At 41.7% G+C, this 25,158-nt stretch overlaps 2 protein-coding genes across 2 annotated transcripts; both read right to left on the bottom strand.

The window, feature by feature from the left end:
• Positions 1-6,146: 6,146 nt before the first annotated feature.
• Positions 6,147-12,656, bottom strand: LOC129814209 (G-protein coupled receptor 55-like). The gene is made up of 3 exons (XM_055867168.1): positions 12,547-12,656; positions 9,388-10,120; positions 6,147-7,663 (listed from the first exon to the last, which is right to left on the bottom strand). Exons 1-3 carry the CDS (start codon positions 12,558-12,560, stop codon positions 7,454-7,456), a joined length of 957 nt encoding a protein of 318 aa, XP_055723143.1. The 5' UTR covers positions 12,561-12,656; the 3' UTR covers positions 6,147-7,453.
• A 2,236-nt stretch (positions 12,657-14,892) lies between these two features.
• snorc (secondary ossification center associated regulator of chondrocyte maturation) lies at positions 14,893-25,051 on the bottom strand. The gene is made up of 3 exons (XM_055867167.1): positions 24,796-25,051; positions 16,512-16,682; positions 14,893-16,167 (listed from the first exon to the last, which is right to left on the bottom strand). The coding sequence occupies exons 1-3, from the start codon at positions 24,869-24,871 to the stop codon at positions 16,058-16,060; spliced, it is 357 nt and encodes a 118-aa protein (XP_055723142.1). The 5' UTR covers positions 24,872-25,051; the 3' UTR covers positions 14,893-16,057.
• Between the last annotated feature and the right edge of the window lie 107 nt (positions 25,052-25,158).

The raw sequence follows: 25,158 nt of genomic DNA, 5'->3' as shown, positions 1-25,158 counted from the left end.
TGGAGATGTTTAATGTGAGACTGGAAGGAGAGTTTATAGTCTAACCAGACACCTAGGTATTTGTAGTTGTCCACATATTCTAAGTCAGAACCGTCCAGAGTAGTGATGCTGGAAGGGCGAGCAGCATGCATTTAGTTTTACTTGCATTTAAGAGCAGTTGGAGGCCACGGAAGGAGAGTTGTATGGCATTGAAGCTCATCTGGAGGTTAGTTAACACAGTGTCCAACAAAGGGCCAGAGGTATACAGAATGGTGTCATCTGCGTAGAGGTGGATCAAAGAATCACCAGCAGCGAGAGCGACATCATTGATTTATACAGAGAAGAGAGTCGGCCCGAGAATTTAACTCTGTGGCACCCCCATAGAGACTGCCAGAGGTCCGGACAACAGGCCCTCCGATTTGACATACTGAACTCTATCGAAGAAGTAGTTGGTGAACCAAGCGAGGCAATCATTTGAGAAACCAAGGCTGTTGAGTCTGCCAATAAGAATGTTGTGATTGACAGAGTCGAAAGCCTTAGCCAGGTCGATGAATACGGCTGCACAGTAATGTCTCTTATTGATGGCGGTTATGATATCATTTAGGACCTTGAGCGTGGCTTGGGTGCACCCACGACCAGCTCTGAAACCAGATTGCATAGCGGAGAAGGTATGGTGAGATTCAAAATGGTGGATAATATGTTTGTTTACTTGGCTTTCAAAGACCTTAGAAAGGCAGGGTAGAATAGATATTGGTCTGTAGCAGTTTGGGTCTAGAGTGTCTCCCCTTTGAAGAGGCGGATGACCGCAACAGCTTTCCAATCTATGGGAATCTCAGACGATACGAAAGAGAGGTTGAACTTTTCTAATTTTAGAAAGAGAGGGTCCAGATTGTCTAGCCCGGCTGATTTGTAGGGGTCCATATTTTGCAGCTCTTTCAGAACATCAGCTATCTGGATTTGGGTGAAGGAGAAGTGGGGAGGTTTGGGCGAGTTGCTGTGGGGAGCGCAGAGCTGTTGACCGGGTCATATTATGTATATATACAGTGTTGTAACGATGTAGAAATGGTTAAAGTACAAAAGGGAAAATAAATAAGCATAAATATGGGCTGTATTTGGGCTGTATTTGACGATATGTTTGTTTTTCATGATTTGCCCAAATGTACCTGGGGACTTCACACTAAAAGTCTTGAGGATCAGTCATACTCCAAGTTTTCCATCTGAAACTTTGCACATACACTGCTGCCATCTTGTGGACACTATCGGAATTACAACCAGAGTGATGGCTTTAACAGAGACCTTTCTCTTGCATTTCAAAGATGGTGGTAAAAAAACACAGGTTGGTTTTTTCTTTGTATTTTCAATTCACATTTCCACAAACTTCAAAGTGTTTCATTTCAAATGGTAGGCCCACTGCAATTTGCATACAGCCCCAATAGATCCACGGATGATGCAATCGCCATCGCACTCCACACTGCCCTATCCTATCTGGACAAGACGAATACCTATGTAAGAATGCTCGTCATTGACTACAGCTCAGCCTTCAACACCATAGTACCCTCCATGCTCATCATTAAGTTTGGGGCCCTGGGTCTGAACCCCGCCCTGTGAAACTGGGTCCGGGACTTCCTAACGCGCCGCCCCCAGGTGGTGAAGGTAGGAAACAATGCCAAGAGTGTGCAGAGCTGTCATCCAGGCATGTATTTATTTATTTTTATAACCTTTATATAACTAGGCAAGTCAGTTAAGAACAAATTCTTATTTACAATGACGCCCTATTCCGGCCAAACCCAGACGACGCTGGGCCAATTGTGTGCCGCCCTATGGGACTCCCAATCACGGCCGGATTTGATGCAGCCTGGATGGCAAAGGGTGGCTACTTTAAAGAATCTCAAATATAAAATATATTTTGATTTGTTTAATCCTTTTTGGTTAATACATGATTCCATGTGTGTTATTTCATAGTGTTGATGTCTTTATTATTATTCCACAATGTAGAAAATAGTAAAAAATAAAGAAAAACCCTGGAATGAGTAGGTGTGTCCAAACTTTTGACTGGTACTGTATATATGTATATATATTTATACTCCGGACTCCGACATTGCACGTCCTAATATTTATATATTTCTCAATTCCATTATATTACTTTTAGATGTTTGTATTGTTAGATATTACTGCACAATTGGAGCTAGGAACACAAGCATTTCGCTACACCCACAATAACATCTGCTAAAGATGTATATGCGACCAATAGAATTTTAATTGACTTGATTTTTGGTTTGATTTGACAGAGAAGAAGTCAATAAAGGACAGGGTAATGTTCATAAGGCACAACACAAAAGACAACACAGTGAAACTGGAAGGTAGAATAGTATCTCATCTTGTGCAATATCAAATGTTTTTTTCGTCGTTGCAACCGGTTTTGTTATGGTCTGTGTTCTAATGAGCACAACTCAGGTTCAATAAAGAACATGTTTAAATCATTAGAGGACAGCATCAACATGGTTGATGCTTAGATGGAGTTTAGATGGATGACATTGTATATGTTGAGTGTTTGTGAGTGAATGAATGGACAATGGAGGAGCATCCTAAGCTGGAACAGGACGGACGGACGGACGGACGGACACACACACACACACACACACACACACACACACACACACACACACACACACACACACACACACACACACACACACACACACACACACACCGTCCGACGGACAGACGGACACACACACACACACACACACACACACACACACACACACACACACACACACACACACACACACACACACACACACACACACACACACACTCACACACACACACACACACACACACACACACACCCTCTCCATTGAGTGGATACTGTCACGTCTGCTCCCGCTCTTCCCTTCCCCTGGCGCTTGAGGGCGCCAGATTACCCTGCATCACACGCTCCTGCCATCATCACTCACTCACACCTGCCCTCCCTCGTCACTCGCTTCAGCGTTATTGGACTCACACTTATCACCTGTTATTTCCTCCCCTATATTTGTCAGTTCCCCAGCTCGGTTCCCCGCTGCTGCAGTGATTGTTTTTGTATTTGTTTCTGACGCTGTTCCTGTCTCGTCTATGTCAGTTGTTTATTAAATGTTAACTCCCCGTACCTGCTTCGTCTCTCCAGTGTCATTCCGCGTGACCGATACAATACAAAGGAGTTAGTAGAGCCACACAATGGACATAATCATAAAGCAAAACCATGTAGCTAGTTAGTAAGACTAAGATGTGTACCTTGATTACTGAAGGAGCAGGAAAGGGATGGAAAGGTGCCACCACTGTCACGCTCAACTTAGTAGAGTATATGAATAAGAACATGAAGCAACTGCTTTCGGGACTTACGTTTTTCAATGGATAACATTAGATGGAAAGTTCAATGTAATAGCCTACCACACATTCTTACCTTGGAAAGCAGCACATGCATGTTGTGTGTCAGTTGTCCTGTGTGTGTTCCTGTTGGTCGGAATTCAGGAATGGGTGGTGGTTGAGATTGTCTCCCTAGCCTCTTGGGGACGTTTCACAATTTGTGAGCTCATTTTATAAACTATGAGCACGTTTTATATCAATTCATGCACAGGTTTTAGTAATTTGTGAGCATGTTTTATCATTCGTGAGCTCGTTTTATAAATCATGAGCATGTTTATTATCAATTCGTGCACGTTTTAGTAATATTGTGAGCTTGTTAAAAAAAGATCTCAGTCAATGTCACCTCCTGGGCTCCGTAGGAAACAGACAGAAAGGATTCCTTAATGATTTTGTTAAATCCCCTAATTCAAATAAACGTGCACTGAGTTGCTCAAAAGCCTGTAGTGTGCAACTGAAATCATGGCTTTGGTTTATTCTGCTGCAATTACAACCCCTGCCACCGGGTGCCATTGTTATACCAAGGTTGAGGAATGAGAAATGCAGTATGCAAAACATCACAACTTTGAAGTGGCTTACACAACAACCATCCAAGTAGTTAAATGACATTGCTCATCATTATGGTACAGTTTGCTCACAAACAACCCCTTTCAACAGCTAGATGAAAGAGGAATCCCTCTGCATAATTCCATGAATTCCTAAAGACTGTGGGTCAGATTGGCTTAGCTAAGCATTTGCAACTGCTTTGCACCTGTGTTTTTATAATGGAATCAATAAACATTAAAGGTGCACTATGCAGAAATTACTCCGCCATTTCCTGGTTGCTATAATTCTAAGAGTTCGCCTAATTTCAGTTTTTGTGAGCAAGTAGGCCGTCATTGTAAATAAGAATTTGTTCTTAACTGACTTGCCTAGTTAAATAAAGGTTAAATAAAATCAATAAAAAATTGTGTTGAGAATCATTGTTCCAACTAAACCGCTGTGAAATATCTTTTCCAGAACAAAAAATGTTGTATTTTCAAGTGTTTGAAGCTGGTGTACAAAACCGGAAGTAAAAGATGCAAAAAACAAATTTAAGAATGGGAGGCATAGAAATAACGCTTCTTAGACTTGCTTTCAATGAGTGGCAGATCTATAACGCACATTTCTATGTGGATTTGGTCGGTTCGCCCGAAAAGTTACATATTGCAGCTTTAAGGACAGAAGAAAAACATAAAATAAAGCTTTAAGTAAGTTACAGTTAATTTTCTTACATTTCAGAAAATTGAACTATACCTTTAAACTGACTGATGTTAAAGGTTTTTTCCCATTATGTTACTTAGATTGATGCTTGGGTGTGTCAACAGACCTTTAAGGCTTAAGAGAAAGAATAATACAGTTACAGAAAGGTTAAGAACGTTTTAGCCTTGTTTTATGTGTTAAATCCCTTACTGAAAAAAACAGGTGCAAAGTGTGACCTGATCTGAGACCTTTTCTTCATGTTTTACATGAGATCTATAGTAGAAGTCCCATATACTGTATGGGTTTATTTATATATGTATATATATATATATATATATATATATATATATATATATATATATATATATATATATATATACACACTATATATATACACACTATATATATACACACTATATATATATGCACTATATATATACACACTATATATATACACTATACATACACACTATATATATATATATATATATATACACACTATATATACACACTATATATATATATATATATATATATATATATACACTATATATACACTTTCAAATGATGAACTTGGATTAGCTAACACAACGTGCCATTGGAACACAGGAGTGATGGTTGCTGATAATGGGCCTCTGTACGCCCATGTAGATATTCCATTAAAAAATCAACCATTTCCAGCTACAATAGTCATTTACAACATGAACAATGTCTACACTGTATTTCTGATCAATTTGATGTTATTTTAAAGGACAACAAAAATAAGCTTTTCTTTCAAAAACAAGGACATTTCTAAGTGACGGCAAACTTTTGAACGGTAGTGTATGTATATGGTTATTACTTTGATTCTGATTCTGTGTAAAGTAAGTCACAAGAAAGTGAGTCATTGTAGAGGCTCATGTGGCCAACCTAGTCGGGCCTCAAAGGGAAATGGATCAGGGGTTTATTCGGAAGTGTTTATCCCTGTGTTCCATTTGCGTTCTCTTTTTCTTCACCATGAGGGTTTAAACGGACTTTCCTTCAAAGCCAGACTAAATCAAGATCTACATTTCTGTTCATCCTCCTATCAGTTTCAAAACACCAGTTACATGTAACGTACTGATAAAGACTGTTTTGAACAACTGTTTTTAGAAAACAGATCAAACAGCACTGTTTACTTTTTACATTTGATTTCATCTAATGACAGAACAGAACATATTTTAGCGGTCAGTAACATGGGTTGCTGTTATATGAATAGACAGCTTTAATAATGTTTACTCCTGTTTGGACTGGTGTCTAACAAAGCAGTCATTCATTTACACAAAAGGGTAAATGAATGCAGCTAAAACAATAATGGGCAGGATTTTTATGCAATTTAGCAGGGTTGGGGTTAATTCCATTACAATTCACCTAAATCACATATACTAATCGTATCCATCCTGTACACTACATATGTATTTTAAATAGACTACTTTTACCTTAATTACAGACATGAACAAAACTATGATCATATAATAATGTAATACAATTATAATACACAATATTCAATATAGAACATAATATATAGTTGATGAACATATGTTTAATTATAACTCCACAGTAACATTCAGCATACTGTATACACAGATAAGGGAGATTTTTTCCGTATGACGGCAGTTGAAACCAGTGGCGTGCTGTCTTAGCCCACATACAGTGGAGTCCAAAATGATTGGATCCCTTGATAAAGCTGAGCAAAAAAGACTGTATAAAATAAAATATGTCATATGACCGGTTCCAATCTAAGTGCCAATGCCATTTAGCAAACTATGATCAGATGACATGAAAATAGAAGTATATGGCCACGCACGCCACTGGTCGGTTTGGCCTTCGAAGGAACAACGCATATGCAAAATACCTCATCTCGACTGTAAAATATGGTGGTGGATCTTTGATGTTATGGGGCTACTTTGATTCCACCGGTCCTGGGGCCTCTGTTAATAAGGTCAACGGCATCATGAACTTTATCAATTACCAGGACATTTTAGCCAAAAACCTGGTTGCCTCTGCTAGGAGGCTAAAACTTGGCCGCAAGTGGATCTTCCAGCAAGACAATAAACCCAAGCACACATCAAAGTCCACAAAGAAATGGTTAACTGACCACAAAATCTACATTTTGCAATGGCCAACTCAGTTTCTGGACTTGAACCCCATTGAAAACCTATGGTTTGAATTGAAGAGGGTAGTCCATAAGCGCAGACCAAGGAAATATTCTGGAAAGATTCTGTTTAGAGGAATGGTCAAAGATCCCTCCCAATGTGTTCTCCAATCTCATAAAACATTTTAGAAAAAGGCTCAGCGTCATTATCCTTGCAAGGGGAGGGTGCTGGAGTATTGAAAAATGGGGATCCATATCTTTTTGAGATTTCAAAAAAATGACTTGTGAAACAAAATCTCTTTTTCTCAGCAATTGTATTAGCATAAAATAATATAATTGTCTTTTTTTTATTTTATTGAGCATACAATACAGCTCAGTATTTGTATAATTTATTTTATACAGTCTTTTTTGATCGTCTATATCAAGGGATCCAATCATTTTGGACCTGACTGTATGTCTTAGCCCACGTACTGTATGACTTATAGAGCTCATGAATGCCTATTGTAAGCAAACTGACTTCTCCTATTCAACCTACAGTACCTTGTTGTCCTTCAACCTACCTTGTTTTCAACAATAAACACTCCTTTTTCCTTGTCGACGTCCCTTGTCCTCAAACAGTGGCAGAATGTCTCACAAACTTAGTCAGATTACAGCCAGTAACTTCCCAGTGGGCGAAAATGGTTAAAACGTCATTTCAACCAGTTTGGGTCAGTGCTTTTTCTTCCGTGGGTCTTATCAGACCTCCGAAGTGCTGGTGGTGGCTCTCTTCTGGCTCATGGACCTCCTGAAGGTGAAGGTCTGCTTGGAGCTCCTCACCTCCGTGGTGATGAAGTAGTAACATAGAGCGTCCAGACAGCATGTGATGTTGGCCAGACTCATGGTCACCTGAATGTACAAGCTGATCCTCGTCTTGGCCAAGCAGTCCTCGATCAGGCTTTGATGCACCTGGGAGGACATAGAGGATTAGATAGAGGTTATGCCTGTCAGGTCAGGTCACATGGCCAGAAAAAACTCTGGTTCTTAGCAATAACAGACCAGAGCGAAAGGATGAAGATGCCCCCAGACAATTACAGTACCAGTCAAAAGTTTGGACACACCTACTCATTCAAGAGTTTTTCTTTATTTTTTACTATTTTTTACATTGTAGAATAATAGTGAAGACATAAAAACTATGAAATAACTCATTTGGAATCATGTAGTTACCAAAAAAGTGTAAAACATGTTTTTTTTTTAGATTCTTCAAAGTAGTCACCCTTTGCCTTGATGACAGCTTTGCAAACTCTTGGCATTCTCTCAACCAGCTTCATGAAGAATGCTTTTCCAACAGTCTTGAAGGAGTTCCCACATATGCTGAGCACTTGTTGGCTGCTTTTCCTTCACTCTGCAGTCCAACTCATCCCAAACCATCTCAATTGGGTTGAGGTCGGGTGATTGTGGAGGCCAGGTCATCTGATGCAACACTCCACTCTCCTTGGTCAAATATTCCTTACACAGCCTGGAGGTGTGTTTTGGATCATTGTCCTGTTGAAAAACAAATGATTATCCCACTAAGTGCAAACCAGATCGCTGCAGAATGCTGTGGTAGCCATGCTAGTTAAGTGTGCCTTGAATTCTAAATAAATCACTGACAGTGTCACCAGCAAAGCACCCGCACACCTCCTCTTCATGCTTCCCGGTGGGAACCACACATGCAGAGATCATTTGTTCACCTACTCTGCGTCTCACAAAGACAAGGCGGTTGGAACCAAAAATCTCATATCTGAACAGATTTCTGCCTGTCTAATGTCCACTGCTCGTGTTTCTTGGCCCAAGCAAGTCTCTTCTTCTTATTGGTGTCCTTTAGTAGTGGTTTCTTTGCAGCAATTTGACCATGAAAGCCTGATTCACGCAGTCTCCTCTGAACAGTTGATGTTGAGATGTGTTTGTTACTTGAACTCTTTGAAGCATTTATTTGGGATGCAATCTGAGGTGCAGCTAACTCTAATGAACGTATCCTCTGCAGCAGAGGTACCTCTGGGTCTTCCTTTCCTGTGGCGGTCCTCATGAGAACCAGTTTCATCATAGCGCTTGATGGTTTTTGGTGACTGCACTTGAAGGAACTTTCAAAGTTCTTGAAATGGTCCGTATTGACTGATCTTCATGTCTTAAAGTAATGATGGACTGTAATTTCTTTGTACTTATTTGAGCTGTCCTTGCCATAATATGGACTTGGTCTTTTACCAAATAGGGCTATCTTTTGTATACCACCCTTACCTTGTCACAACACAACTGATTGGCTCAAACGCATTAAGAAGGAAATAAATCACAGAAATTAACTTTTTTTAAAGGCACACCTGTTAATTGAAATGCCTTCCAGGTGACCACCTCATGAAGCTGGTTGAGAGAATACCAAGAGTGTGCAAAGCTGTTATCAAGGCAAAGTGTAGCTACTTCGAAGAATCTCAAATATAAATAGATTTTGATTTGTTTAACACTTTTTTAGATACTACATTATTCCATATGTGTAATTTAATAGTTTTGGTGTCTTCACTATTATTCTACAATGAGGAAAATAGTAAAAATCAAGAACAACCCTGGAACGATTAGGTGGGTCCAAACTTTTGACTGGTACTGTATGTGCACAAAAGATAACCGTAAGAAAGTATTTCTAGCCGTATTATTTAACTCACCAGGAACTGCAGCAGGATGCCCAGGTGGCTGGGCGTGAACGGGACCAGGAAGGCACAGAGACTACTGTAAATGATCTTCACGCAGCTTCTGCTTTTAGGGCTCTCCTGGCCCGACTGCCTCAGTGTCCGGATGCTTTGGGCTGAACACACCACCAGCACCAGGGCCGGCCCCACGAACCCGAAGCTCAACAGGCAGCCGATCACCTTTGGATGCCAGCCCTCCTTTGAGAACGTGTGGAAGCAGTGGAAGTACCCCGTTTCCTCCTTGCGGAACCCATAGATGGGGGAGATGCCCCCCAGCACCACCACCCAGACCAGGATGCAGGTCCCCAAAGCAGCCCGGGGGGAACGGAGCTGCTTGGCGCGGAATGGGTGGCATATGGCCACCCAGCGGTCCACAGCAATGCAGGCGATGGTATAGATGCTGCCGTACATCCCCACGAAGTACAAGCTCTCCAGGAGGGAGCATAGGAAGCGGTGGTGGGCCGCCCATTGGTGGTTGGTGGCGTGCATCTTGAAGGGGAGCAGGAGGAGGAGAAGGAGGTCCATGAGGGCTAGGTTGGTCATGTAGATGGTGGACTCGCTCCACTTGCGGAGGAAGATGCAGAAGACAACCAGGGCAAGGACGTTGAGGATAAGGCCAAACACGAAGATGGGCACGTAGATGACGAGCTCCAGTGATGTCATCAGAAGGTCCACCTCGTCGAAGGAGCAGTTGGGTTCCATGGTGTCGCTGAGGGGTCAAAGGGAGAAACTGGTTGGTGCTTTATATACACTGCTCAAAAAAAATAAAGGGAACACTTAAACAACACAATGTAACTCCAAGTCAATCACACTTCTGTGAAATCAAACTGTCCACTTAGGAAGCAACACTGATTGACAATAAATTTCACATGCTGTTGTGCAAATGGAATAGACAAAAGGTGGAAATTATAGGCAATTAGCAAGACACCCCCAAAAAAGGAATGATTCTGCAGGTGGTGACCACAGACCACTTCTCAGTTCCTATGCTTCATGGCTGATGTTTTGGTCACTTTTGAATGCTGGCGGTGCTTTCACTCTAGTGGTAGCATGAGACGGAGTCTACAACCCACACAAGTGGCTCAGGTAGTGCAGCTCATCCAGGATAGCACATCAATGCGAGCTGTGGCAAAAAGGTTTGCTGTGTCTGTCAGCGTAGTGTCCAGAGCATGGAGGCGCTACCAGGAGACAGGCCAGTACATCAGGAGACGTGGAGGAGGTCGTAGGAGGGCAACAACCCAGCAGCAGGACCGCTACCTCCGCCTTTGTGCAAGGAGGTGCACTGCCAGCGCCCTGCAAAATGACCTCCAGCAGGCCACAAATGTGCATGTGTCTGCTCAAACGGTCAGAAACAGACTCCATGAGGGTGGTATGAGGGCCCGACGTCCACAGGTGGGGGTTGTGCTTGCAGCCCAACACCGTGCAGGACGTTTGGCATTTGCCAGAGAACACCAAGATTGGCAAATTCACCACTGGCGCCCTGTGCTCTTCACAGATGAAAGCAGGTTCACACTGAGCACATGAGCACATGTGACAGACGTGACAGAGTCTGGAGACGCCGTGGAGAACGTTCTGCTGCCTGCAACATCCTCCAGCATGACCGGTTTGGCGATGGGTCAGTCATGGTGTGGGGTGGCATTTCTTTGTGGGGCCGCACAGCCCTCCATGTGCTCGCCAGAGGTAGCCTGACTGCCAATAGGTACCGAGATGAGATCCTCAGACCCCTTGTGAGACCATATGCTGACACATGCACATTTGTGGCCTGCTGGAGGTCATTTTGCAGGGCTCTGGCAGTGCACCTCCTGGCACAAAGGTGGAGGTAGCGGTCCTGCTGCTGGGTTGTTGCCCTCCTACGGCCTCCTCCACATCTCCTGATGTACTGGCCTGTCTCCTGGTAGCGCCTGTATGCTCTGGACACTACGCTGACAGACACAGCAAACCTTTTTGCCACAGCTCGCATTGATGTGCCATCCTGGATGAACTGCACTACCTGAGCCACTTGTGTGGGTTGTAGACTCCGTCTCATGCTACCACTAGAGTGAGAGCACCGCCAGCATTCAAAAGTGACCAAAACATCAGCCAGGAAGCATAGGAACTGAGAAGTGGTCTGTGGTCACCACCTGCAGAATCATTCCTTTTTTGGGGGTGTCTTGCTAATTGCCTATAATTTCCACCTTTTGTCTATTCCATTTGCACAACAGCATGTGAAATGTATTGTCAATCAGTGTTGCTTCCTAAGTGGACAGTTTGATTTCACAGAAGTGTGATTGACTTGGAGTTACATTGTGCTGTTTAAGTGTTCCCTTTATTTTGTTGAGCAGTGTAGTTAATGAAGGCATACTGTAATGTATTATTGTTATGTGATTGCTTTTTAATAAAGTACCATGTATGTAAAATGTGTATGCAAAATGTATATGGAAAATGTAGCAGAAAAGCTGTAAAAAACAAACAAGATATGTGTCCCCCGAAGAGGGGGGGTGGTGGATGGGTTAATAAAGCATAAAGAAATGTACAAAATAAAACATCTTAAGGGAAGACTTCAAAAAGGAATTAAGGTATTTTGATTGTGGATTAATTATACATAAAGGTAATAGCCATATTATCTTATAATTGTTTAGCTTTTTTCCTCAAAATCAATTTTCCACTACCGTAATATTTAGCAAGCTTGTCCGTATATACCCCAGATACCATTTGAATGGCAAGTGAAACACCCACCCAGCGCTCGCACACATACACACACGCATCATTATGCAAAACCACATTCCCTTACTTGTGCGAGCACAGTATCTGTACCCTTCTCACGTACAGAATCAGTGCCTGCCTGATTTAATGTGAGAATCCTTAACCTCTTCACTACCCGTCTGCTCGCCAAACAGACAGTATTCCAAACAAAAATGTTATTTTGGCTGGCTCTCTCTTGTAAAGAGCTCTCAATGAAAGTAAACAGGTAAAATAAAGGTTTGAAAAATGTGAACACAATTCAGACTCTTTGAATTTGAATGGGTTACGCTTTAAAGGAGTTAAAGATGACTTCTGGTTTTGTTTATTACATTGTTGTAGATAAAGTAATGAAATCAAAAATATTGCGCCAATTCTGTTGTAATGATGAAATAGAATACAGTACAAGTGAAACCTTACCTTATAGATGCCATTCTGCTGGTGCGTCTGTCTATCAGTCTGTCTGTCTATCTGTTCCAGACACAGTAGTTTCACAGTTCTGTTTTTTTCCCCCCATGACCACTTCCTATATGTGACATAGCCACAGTAGTCTACTGTAGCTAGATAGAGGTTCTATGCAGCAGAACATTGGGTGAAGTCTGTGACATCCTTAAGACAAAGATATAAAAGACCATAACAAACAATGTAAACAGTCACTTGAGAACATAGTATCATCCTGCTATCACATATATGAAAATATATTAATGCTGATTTTTAAAATGTGCTTATTTCTTATAGAAATATTAAAACTAAGTCAGTCTGTCTGCAGTAGTGTAGCCACACAAGGCTCCCGAGTGGCACAGTGGTCTAAGGCAATGCATCTCAGTGCTTGAGGCGTCACTACAGACACCCTGGTTTGAATCCAGGCTGTATCACAATCGGCCGTGATTGGGAGTCCCATAGGGCGGCGCACAATTTGCCCAGCGTTGTCCAGGTTTGGCCGGTGTAGGCCGTCATTGTAAATAAGAATTTGTTCTTAACGGACTTGCCTAGTTAAATAAAGGTAAAAGAATAGGTCAAACAGCCACATTCCTTTGAACAAAATGTGTGAAAACTTTTAAAGTGAAAAATGAAGATGACTTAGAAACGGAGGTGCTTTTTACAATGTCTCTAATGTTGAATTCAAATGTATAGTTTATTCTTGTGGAAAAACTCTTGGTCACACCATACTTTAAGTGGTTTCGTATGAAGGTTATGTTGAAATGAAGTCTGAGACACTTTGATGGCACAACAGACATGAAAGGGCTCATGATTGCGTGACAGCAGTCTGATCTTGTGTACAGTAATTGAGGATTTCCTGGTTTCGACTGGAGGCATAGAAACAATGTTGAATCAAGGTTTTCATCTCTCTCATCAAAGGGATTGAAGACAAATTATCATCATTTTATATGTTATACAAAGCTATTAGTCTCATTTTTACTGATGATACTGTAAACCATACTCATTCATGAAAAGATCATTGATGGTCAAAAATGAACGATTTAATCAAAAATTTTCTCCAATCATGTTGAACGTTTCTGGACAGCATTCTACTATCAATCAATCAAAAGTATTTATAAAGCCCTTTTTACATCAGCTGATGTCAAAAAGTGCTATACAGAAACCCAGCCTAAAACCCCAAATAGCAAGCAATGCAGATGTAGAAGCTACAGTGATATGAGCTATATAGAACATACCGCACCATATCAACTTTCTTATGACAACTTTGAGGAAGCACCCGATTTTGATCAAGATAACTTCAATGTTTTTACAGGGAAATAAATGTGCTTTTACTCCCCCTAGTGGAATGTTGAATTTATTATGGATCCAGCAAATTAAGTTTATACAATTTTAAAAACAGAATACATTCACATATTTCACAACACACTGTGTGCCCTCAGACCCCTACTCCAACACTACCACATATCTACAGTACTAAATCCATGTGTACGTGTGTATAGTGCGTATGCTATTGTGTGTGTGTCTGTGCCTATGTTTGTGTTGCTTCACAGTCCCCGCTGTTCCATAAGGTTTGTTTTTTAAATCTAATTTTACTGCTTGCGTCAGTTACATTATGTGGAGTAGAGTTCCATGAAGTCATGGCTCTATGCAGTACTGTGCGCCTCCCATAGTCAGTTCTGGACTTGGGAACTGTGAAGAGACCTTTGGTGGCATGTCTTGTGGGGTATGCATGGGTGTCCGAGCTGTGTGGCAGTAATTCAAACAGACAGCTCGGTACATTCAACATGTCAATAGCGCTCATAAATACAAGTAGTGACAAAGTCAATCTCTCCTGTTCCACTGCTCAACTTTACCACTGATTGACTTTGAATGATAAACCATTACCATTTCCCTTTTGAGGAGCAACTGGTGTGCCATTCTAACCTTTGACCCTTGTCTGTGTCCTGATCATATACAATTGATTATATTTCCATGTTCCTGATGACATGGGTCTTTTCCAAACCAGAACCCATAGAGACAGTTTTAATATGGAACAATGATGGAAGTTTAACATTTTTATTGTGCTCCCATGACTCATTTGTTCCAGTTTCGCTAAGAGTCAAACACGTGCTGCTGACTAGCACATCCGGCACCTGTGAGTGAGTGACTTCCACTCGTCAGTGGGTATCGTGTCAGTCCAACACAATAACTTATGACACCACCTGTTTGTATTATGATTGGATGAATGAAGCCCTCTATTCTGCCTTACTGATAAACTTAGTGTACCAGTATATTACCCATAAACATTTTAAATAAATGACCAGACTAATATTTGGTTGTAGGAAGTGATTTATACAATATAAAACATAGTTCAAACAGGTGATATTACCTTAAAGAATATTTGTTTTACATAAGCATTAGTTAGTTGATTGGTAAAACGCAAGAGTAATACAGAGAAAATCAAAAATATTATACAACGCTTCCCATCAATCCCCCCCAAAACCACATCAAACAGACAAACACAACAGTCATTCTATCGTTTTATACGCAAGGTTAATATTTGCTTTGCAGGTAAAAACAAACAAATGACCCTGTTTATTTATTGACGACGCCAGCATTTTCATCTTAAAATATTATAGTTTTGGGTCACTATCAATATGTTCGTTCCAATGGAAAATGGCAAACGTTTCTTAAATAAATAAAAACTACTTGCCAATAAAAGGTAGCACATTGTGTGCATTGTGAAAATGTGATCTCGTGAGATATGATCATTCAAAATAACATTTGATCATATAAGTGAATTCTGTATAATACATTTGGTAAATCATTTCATTTTTCATTCTACTGTTAATAACACTTCACTTTGAACCAAATGAGTAGGCACTCAGCAACGTAATGAACATGGTGGATTCATCTTCACAAAGACACTCATCACACCCGTTCATACACAAAGACAGACAGACAGACAGGATACAGCAACACACAACATAACCGTCAGAAAAAAATTACTCCTACAAAAATCAGCAAAAACAAATCAAAGCTCGACAAAACATTTGGGCACACAATTATCAACTACAGATCATTACAAGTAAAGTAAATAAAAGGGATTTTATTTTTCACTATTCAATCGTATTAGAGCTATGACTTTACACTGGAAGAACCTGCCAGTCTCTAATGTCCTCTTAGGGACAAATTCTAACTTCCACTTAAGGTACATTTTCACATAGCCTCCAATTGACAATGTAATAGTGGACATGTGCGCCAACAAGAACAGCATGATTATAGTAGCTAGAGTCTGAAGGTATTTCATTGTCAGTTGCTCTTCAAGGCCAAAGGGACCTGCCACATACCATTATAGCATCCAAGGTTGTAGAGGGTTTCACTTTCACAATATGTGTGTATAAGGGAAACGGAGGGAACGTGAGAACATTTAGAGAATGGGAAAAACAATAAAGATAGATGAATAGAAGTGACAAAGTGAAAGAGAGATCGAAAGAAAGAGGAAGTGGCTCTAGGAAGCAGTAAACTTCCTGAGTGTGATGACGATGAGGGCGAGGAGGACTGAAGCCCCCAGGACGACTGCGATGACGATGGCTGTGATGGCGCCAGGGCCCAGAACACCTGGATACAGAGGCACACAGAGAACACACAACGAGCAAAGGTCAGAGGTTAGGCCACCAACCTGACAGTCGAGTAGAAAGCAGGATTGTCAAGTCAAGGTCGAATTTGATTTAAAATGCATCATCACAGACTCGATACACTTTACAATGGTGTGGTTTACCAATTCAGGGGTTGTGGTGTGGATTTACAGACACAAATAACCCCACCAGTGAGCTTTGGCCAATGGCTCTTCACATGCAAATGTTTGCGGAATATACTGTTTTCTAAATCCTCTTGGTATAACCCATATTCTTTATATTAATAACATTTCTATATTATTTAACTGGTGATGGGAAATGTCTCACTTTCCTCCTCGTCCACGGCCTGTGAGTGGGTGGTGTCCTCGTATTCGAAGGTCAACACACTCTCTGTCATATCCTGGAAGGGGTCTTTGGTGGTGACTTCATATGCCCCCTCTCCGGACAGCGTGTCCTGGTTGTCCCCTTGTAAAGTGGGTGTGGGGTCTGCCACAGTCTCTGTGAACAACAGCAGTGCAACAGTGTGTGTGTGTGTTTACAATTTGGGCTCGTTCAAATAGTTAAAGAGTCTATAACTGTTTAAATGTAGCATTTTGTACATATTTGTAGAGCAAAAGTGTGGGAAACATGAGTCCATTGGAAAATAGACATTCTGACCTCAATGGGACTAACTGGTTAAACAAAACATTTCACTGGGGATAACTCAACAAGCTCAGTCATACATGCAACTCCCTACACTTTCAGTTTCAGCTATTCAGATACTTTTAGTTACATAAAAAAACAACCCTGAGGTAAAAGTGTGAACTGAAAATATGACAAATGTTATACTACACGTAATAGTTTGTCTAAGGAGTAGCTTTGCTGGTTTGGCAGCTGCTAATGTGAGGGACAGAGCCGTGAATGTAAGCTAGAGTACTTACAGAGCTACATGTTAGCCCTAGTCTTTGACGCTGCAGTGGAAAGAGGCTAAGCTAGTGGTTCATTCCAAGAAATAGTGCCTATGATTTGCGTCTGATATTTTAAGTAGAAATTGTGCATGAATATTTAAATTCATGATATTAAATGACGTGCCCTTTTATAGACCACGGAAAATTCAATAAATCTGCATTTGGACAAGTCCCTCTTCAACCCTATCACTTCGAGGAAGATTTTTGACCTACTTAATCCCAAAATGACTCCAAGTTTCACCATCATTGTAAAGCTCTAGTTATTGTGTTGCTTTGACAAAAGTCATTTCGGAAGATTGATTTCAGATGAGCTGGTTCTACCATTTCCTGGTGTTTTGTGGTGGAAAACTGAGCGGTTCTAGAACAACAAGTCAACCCTGTTACCCATAGATAGACAGGCTGGAAAAATGTTAACAAAGTCATTTGGTTTGTGAAGCTTGCATTCATTTGCCACTCCCTGTTGCACACAAGCTTCCATTCCCACTGGCACAGGGGGATTTAAGAAACAAAGAGTCAACCCTATTACTTTATTTGGCACTTACTACTGTAATTGTATTATTTAACCTCTTGAAAAGGGATAACATTTCTTATGAAGGTGAACATGTGCTCTATGACAGATTATTAAAATGAGGTGAAATTAAGTTGTTTTTTTTTTACCCAAGTTACACTTCTCAAAAAGGCACAGAATTGGTGGAACAACTAATAGCTTTTCTGTGCTGCTCTGGTAGCAGCCTTAGACCCTGAAAGGAAGTCTTTGTAGGGGATCAGCACTATCTGTACACAGTACAGGTAGCCTCCACTGTGTGCTCGCTCAATTCCTCCGCACACCTCGCTCTTCTCTCCTCAGTCTCTCCTGCGTCTCTCCTGCGTCTCTCACTCCTCTCACCTACATTCCACAGGTCCTAGCATTGAGGTGGTACGTGACTTTTCCCACCTTCATAGTACCCATGGAATCCAGATCTCTTAAAAAAAGCTGTCTCTCACGCTACCCCAGGAGAAGGAAAGGCTCAAGAGTACTAAGAGTGGATTCTGGATACGGCCAATTAAATTGACTAAACTGCGACATGATTCTCTCCAAAGATCTGAGAAACACTGTGTCCTCGATGGCTTGTGTTAAAGGGGAATGGAAACACTAGGATTTAGAACGCCAGCTAACTGTAAACCACCGTTCCCCTTCAAATCGCACAGCTGAGCGACCTTGCTTTTGTGAATCTACGGAACGGGGAAAATTCGATCCCAATCACCAAAGAAAAACAAACCGTCCACACACACACACACGCATGTATGATGCACACACAAGCCCACCCATTCACTCACTGACTCAACCTACCCAAGCTCACGCTTCACATACCAACAAAACCATACAAACATATTTACACCTAGGCTATTTACAACAGACATATTTACCTTCCAGCTATGAAGACACCCACTCTAAACTTCCTAACCTTACTGACATCTGAAAATCTCCCAACCAAACATTCCCACTCACCATAGCTAATAAGTTTTATCTTGAAAATACACATAACCAAACACATCACTTCAAAAGATTGAACGTTCTTATGGGGAAGAGAATTCCAACTATCAATGATAAATGCAGAATAATGTCCAACAATTTATGTCCATTGCGGCCCATCATTACGACTTATAATTCCAACACCACACACAAACTCGTGATAGATAACCCTGTTGGGGCTAGCCTGTGTACTCGTCTGTACATAGACAATCTTTTGAACTGATACGTTTGGTTGTGTATTTTCAAGATGATCAAATAAAAGGTATTAGCTATGGTGAGTGGGAATGGTTGGTTGGGAGATTTTCAGAGTTCAGTGATGGCCTGTGTACTGCGGCCTTTACCCAGGCGGGGGTACAGGCCGGGCAAGTGGGTGGGGTGAGTATTTTTGCTGCGTGTGTTGACTTGTGTTAGCATGTGGCTTCCTGTGCAGGGGCTGGCTACAGGTACAGAGCCCTGGGCCTCTGGCCAGCCCTGCCATCAATGAGGCCTTCAGCCCATGGCACAAAAGGCAACTTGTGCGTTCAGGGAGGGCGGCTGCAGTAGAGGCAGGCTCCAACCGGTAACGGCCGGCCAGCCAGCCCCAAACCTACAGTAGCGTCAGTCCCTGGAATGGCCGGGCACTGGACGTCAAACAAGGATGTTTATCAAATAGTCTGTGTGTGTGTGTGTAAAAAGGCTGTGCCTCCTTGGACAGCTTTGTTTAATGAGGACGGGGAGAAAAAAAGCGCTGTGATGTTTTTTCCGTTGGTGTTTGTTTGCCTCATCAAGGAGGGCAGGAGAAATTTGCTTCTCCGTAGTTTCCAGTAATGGCTCCCAGATTTGACCGCAGTGCTACCGTTGACCAGCTGAATCCTCTGTCTTTCATCTTACACAGATCAACACTGAGCTGCATCTATTCTCATGACGCAGTTTCCAAAGGTGTTCTCACTACCAGTTTCAGGTAATACCAGTCTACCAAACTCTTCTACCTGGGTCTACACACAACCAATCTGTGACAAGACACTAACATGGGTATCACATCTAGTATGAGTGAGCCCATAGGCTCTCTGTCACTCATTGACAATATGTGAACATTTCCATGGTTTTGCAGTTAAGCTAGGGCATCCCTCCATGTCTCATTCGCCCAGAGGAACAGGTCCAAACTCCACTACTACACAGCTAATCTGCCTCACATTCGAAGTCCAGCTCACTGAAAACCCATGATGATGGAACGTGCCATCTCAGTCTTATGTGCCTCTTGTCCCTGTGAGGTACTGTAGTGTGACAGACACAGACAATACCACAGACATTAGGAAAAGGCTGATCTCAGACACTAAAAACAAAGACAGACGTTGGTGGCTTTGACCTCTCCAGTCCAGTCAGGATTTCACACGGCCCAGAGAGATGACAGAGCTTGCAAACGGGCATATGTGAACACCACACTGCCCGGGCACCTGGTCCTGCGGCTGTGCCCACCTCCAAAAGGGGCATTGCCTGTGCCCGTGTCCTCGCCTCACCTCTTTGACTGCCTCCCAGGTGGGGTTTGCTCCACCTTCCTCCACACACCTTCTGACAAATCCCAGGGCGATAGCTACAAATATCCTGCTTGTTTGTGAGGTTCAGAATTTATAGCAGACCTGTAGGCTGGTGAAGGCCACAAGCTGGCCAGGAAGGTGTACTATGGCTGGGTCCCATTACTGTAAAACAGCTTCCTTTTCTTGTGTACTTCACTTCAGTGATCACTGGACTATAAATACATTATAGTCTAAATATTGGACTATTAATTGTGCCTTCCTGTATTCTGATGCCTTTCTGTATTATACTAATGCTAAAAATATATTCTATTCTACTGAGCCATTTCCCTTGTGTTCATATTATCTTTTACTATTTCTTATTGTTGTTGTATTGTTGAGAAGGAACATGAAACTAAGCATGTAAGTGGACAATGTATACCATGTGTATCCTGTACAGTTGAAGTCGGAAGTTTACATACACCTTAGCCAAATACATTTAAACTCAGTTCCCCATTCCTGACATTTAATCCTAGGAAAAATTCTTTGTCTTAGGTCTGTTATGATCACCACTTTATTTTAAGAATGTGAAATGTCAGAATAATAGTGGAGAAAATGATTTATTTCAGCTTTTCTTTCTTTCATTACATTCCCAGTGGGTCAGAAGTTTACATACTCAATTAGTATTTGGTAGCATTGCCTTTAAATTGTTTAACATGGGAGAAACAATACGGGTAGCCTTCCACAAGCTTCCCACAATAAGTTGGGTGAATTTTGACTCATTCCTCCTGACAGAGCTGGTGAAACTGAGTCAGTTTTGTAGGCCTCCTTGCTCGCATACGCTTTTTCAGTTCTGCCCACAAATGTTCTATAGGATTGAGGTCAGAGCTTTGTGATGGCCACTCCAATACCTTGACTTTATTGTCCTTAAGCCGTTTTGCCACAACTTTGGAAGTATGCTTGGGGCCATTGCCCATTTGGAAGACCCATTTGTGACCAAGCGTTAACTTCCTGACGGATGTCTTGAGATGTTGCTTCAATATATCCACATCATTTTCCAACCGCATGATGCCATCTATTTTGTGAAGTGCACCAGTCCCTCCTGCAGCAAAGCACCCCCACAACATGATGCTGCCACCCCCGTACTTCACGGTTGGGATGGTGTTCTTCGGCTTGCAAGCCTCTCCGTTTCCTCCAAACATAACGATGGTCATTATGGCCAAACAGTTCCTTCTTTGTTTCATCAGACCAGAGGACATTTCTCCAAAAAGTACAATCTTTGTCCCCATGTACAGTTACAAACGGCAGTCTGGCTTTTTTATGGTGGTTTTGAAGCAGTGGCTTCTTCCTTGCTGAGCGGCCTTTCAGGTTATGTCGATATAGGACTTGTTTTACTGTGGATATAGATACTTTGTACCCGTTTCCTCCAGCATCTTCACAAGGTCCTTTGCTGTTGTTCTGGGATTGATTTGCACTTAAAAAACATTTTTTATAGGAGACAGAACACGTCTCCTTCCTGAGCGGTATGATGGCTGCATGGTCCCATGGTGTTTATACATGCGTACTATTGTTTGTACAGATGAACGTGGTACCTTCAGACGTTTGGAAATTTCTCCCAAGGATGAACCAGACTTGTGGAGGTCTACAATTGTTTTTCCTGATGTCTTTGCTAAATTCTTTTGATTTCCCCATGATGTCAAGCAAAGAGGCACTGAGTTTGAAGGTAGTCCTTGAAATACATCCACAGGTACACCTCCAATTGACTCAAATGATGTCAATTAGCCTATCAGAAGCTTCTAAAGCCATGACATCATTTTATGGAATTTTCTAAGCTTTTTAAAGGCACAGTCAACTTAGTGTATGTAAACTTCTGACCCCCTGGAATTGTGATACAGTGAATTATAAGTGAAATAATCTGTCTGTTAACAGTTGTTGGAAAAATGACAAAGTAGATGTCCTAACCGACTTGCCAAAACTATAGTTTGTTAACAAGAAATTTGTGGAGTGGTTGAAAAACGAGTTTTAATGACTCCAACCTCAGTGTACGTAAACTTCCGACTTCAACTGTACATACGACTAATACAACTTGAAACACAGATGAGGTCTCTGGGAGGTTAGTACGGAGGCAGTGTACTATGGTTGCGTCCAAATAATTCGAAACAGCTTTCTGTCCTTATCTACGTCCCTTCCGTGACCACTAAGAGATGAGGGCTTGGGTCTCTGGAGAACAGGAGTACTTTTGTTTGGGTCCAAATACTGTTAAACTGTTTTCTTTCCTCGTCTTCTTTTGTTCATGACCCCTAGGAGAAGAACGACCTGGATAGGCCATGAGTTAGAGCAGAAATAAAAATGAGAAAAGGAAGATTTTGGTGGAAACGTTTTAGTAAGCAGCTTGTTCCGGCCATGACAGAAGTCATGTGGGTGCAAAACGACATCATTCACATCACCCATGGGTTATCTTTGAGATTGTCAAATACAGATTGTGGTGGTGCCGATACTGAATCTTATGCTTGTGAGACCATAGACATATCATTGGTACAGGAAATACAAAATTATCAAAAGAACAAATCATAAATGGAAGTGCCATTTAAAAAAGGAGAATGCACAAGGTTCCAAGTTGAAATGCAAAACTGAAGATCATGATCATGTAAACGGTGAGCTCAGTAACACCTCAACACTTGTCTACAAAACCTCTCATTATCAAACCATCCAGCTCATCCTACGATGATACAGGTGTGTAACAAATCATTCTAGCGATAGACAACGCCATCCTCGCGCTACATTCTCCGGCATGACATTGATGTCAAAAGCTCAGCCTGGTCACAAAAACGGCAGGGTAGCCTAGTGGTTAGAGCATTGGACTAGTAACCGGAAGGTTGCAAGATCGAATCCCCGAGCTGACAAGGTACAAATCTGTCGTTCTGCCCCTGAACGAGGCAGTTAACCCACTGTTCCTTGGCCATCATTGAAAATAAGAATATGTTCTTAACTGACTTGCCTAGTTAAATAAAGGTTAAATCAAAAACATTGTCCCAGGGCATGCCAAGCAAGTGTTGTACAGGTCACCGTTTTGAGGAAGACTTCATCAAACCAACCAGCTCAACCTAAAAATCCTTCAGGTGTTTAACTATCATTCTAGCGTTAGACTCTCCGACAAGACGTCTCAAGCGCACCGCTGTCACTGCTTACTGACAGTTGTGTACAGGTCATTGTTTGGAGGAAAAAGTGGCATGCTATGGCTTTAACCCTTGCCCTGACCCGTAGGGCCTTAGGAAAGCAGCACTAAGGCCCTCACAATCCCTGGCTTTGTGAAATCCCCTTCATTCCCATGCCTCGCCTTTGGCTTATCACTTAGGTGTGAGAGTAGGAGAACGAGAGCGAATTGAAGGGAGAAAGAGAGAAGTAAACAGAGAGGAAGAGGTAAACCGAGAGAGAACTAGAAAGAAAAATAGACAGAAAGAAATGGGAGGGATATAGAGCTAGAGACAGAGAAATGGAGGGAGAAAAAGAGAAATTGAGAAAGCAAAGGAGGGAGAAAGATTGAAAGAGAAAAACTAAACGAGAGGGTGAGACTTCCTGCTGATCAACATTCAGAATCATCAGATTCGCTGGAAGACCACATGCACAGAGGGTTCTTGTAAAAAAAAAAAACTCTTACACTGTTAAGAGGGACATCAAATAAATTCCAAGTACTTGCTCTCATTTTTAACCATTTTATCAGTGCAAGTAAATAAAATTTCAGCGGTCAGCTTTACTTTGATAAGCTCCTCTCACATTTAACAATTTTCTCTATAAAAAATGACAAAACCTTATAAAGAAGCACATAGAAAAGGTTGACGACACCTGGCAGAGCGAAACCACATCCAGATTGAGCCAATATTCAGTTTCAGAAAGGTTCTAAACATGAGGTATTATATGAAAGCAAGTGAGTCACCGTGTTTGTCAAAGACTAGCTTTCAGTCTCTAAATGTCCTTTTTCTCGAACAACTGCATCATTTAGAGTGCAAGGCCTCTCGCAACAGGGCCTCTAGGTCAATAGTGGGGGGAAATGACACGTACACACACTCACTTTGAGCACAGCTAAATATGACTATACTTACCCAATGCCCACTCAAATGAGAAACATTCAGAAACAAAAACTAGAATATTCTGATTATTTGTCCACTGAAATAAAGTAGAACGTCGATTTGAATAAAATTTTAATGTCACTGAAATTGCACATAATATTAGACTACTTGTTGATGTGCTTGTTGGAGCAAAAGAAAAAGCAGGTGGTATATTTTTGCCTTTCAACTTTCCAACAAATGACCTTCAACAACCCCTACATCTCTGGTGGCAAATCTTGAGTCTGTTTTTCACAAGCACACCCCACTTATTTCTAATCCACATCTCTACAGATGACTAAACAACCAAACCAGTGTTCTACCCTTGCCCCTTCAATCTTTTCAACCTTTGTCCTCTTGCGGTGAGGTCTAAAGGCAATGTCTAAACACACTCATAACATTGTAATAAATACATTTACTGTAGCGTGAACTTTTTTATGATGCATTCAGACTTGGGATATTCGAAACGTGAAGACCAAATAGACGTATCATATATTACACTCCTTCCCATGGCTAATACAAGGAAAACCAGGAGACACTGTCCGGCAGGGAGCTTACCTGAGTGGAGGGTGGCTACCCAGAGGCCGAGGAGGGCCATGAGGACGAGTCTGGAGATGCTGCTGCAGTTGGCCATGATGTTTCCTGTGTCTGTGAGGAGGATGACTGTACTGGGAGTCTCCAGAGCTCCTGATGCATGGGCTAGTGAGGGCTGGAGCGAAGGAAAAGGGGAAGAGAGGTGAAAGAGGGGGAGGAGGGACTGTGTATGGAGACAGAAGTGTCTGGACAGTGCAGACTTTGTCAACACCTCTGATGAGGGTCCACCCACTTCATACTCCTCAGAAAAAACAAGGAAATACCCCTAGATGCTTATTAAAGGTTAAACCATTTCCACCTGAACAGTTAGGGTTAGGACTGGGGCAG

This window comes from Salvelinus fontinalis, chromosome 17 (genome assembly GCF_029448725.1).
Source record: "Salvelinus fontinalis isolate EN_2023a chromosome 17, ASM2944872v1, whole genome shotgun sequence".
In the NCBI taxonomy this organism is placed as follows: Eukaryota; Metazoa; Chordata; class Actinopteri; order Salmoniformes; family Salmonidae; genus Salvelinus; species Salvelinus fontinalis.
Note: the sequence above shows the minus strand (reverse complement) of the source record. Positions and strands in the feature narration are given on the sequence as shown.

Coding starts and splice junctions, on each gene's coding strand:
- LOC129814209 (XM_055867168.1), bottom strand. Junction 7,664..9,387: donor GCATCCTGCTGCAGTTCCTG/GTGAGTTAAATA, acceptor ATGTCCTCCCAG/GTGCATCAAAGCCTGATCGA.
- snorc (XM_055867167.1), bottom strand. CDS start 24,871: ATGGCCAACTGCAGCAGCATCTCCAGACTCGTCCTCATGGCCCTCCTC. Junction 16,683..24,795: donor GGTAGCCACCCTCCACTCAG/GTAAGCTCCCTG, acceptor TGTTGTTCACAG/AGACTGTGGCAGACCCCACA. Junction 16,168..16,511: donor GGCCGTGGACGAGGAGGAAA/GTGAGACATTTC, acceptor CTCTGTATCCAG/GTGTTCTGGGCCCTGGCGCC.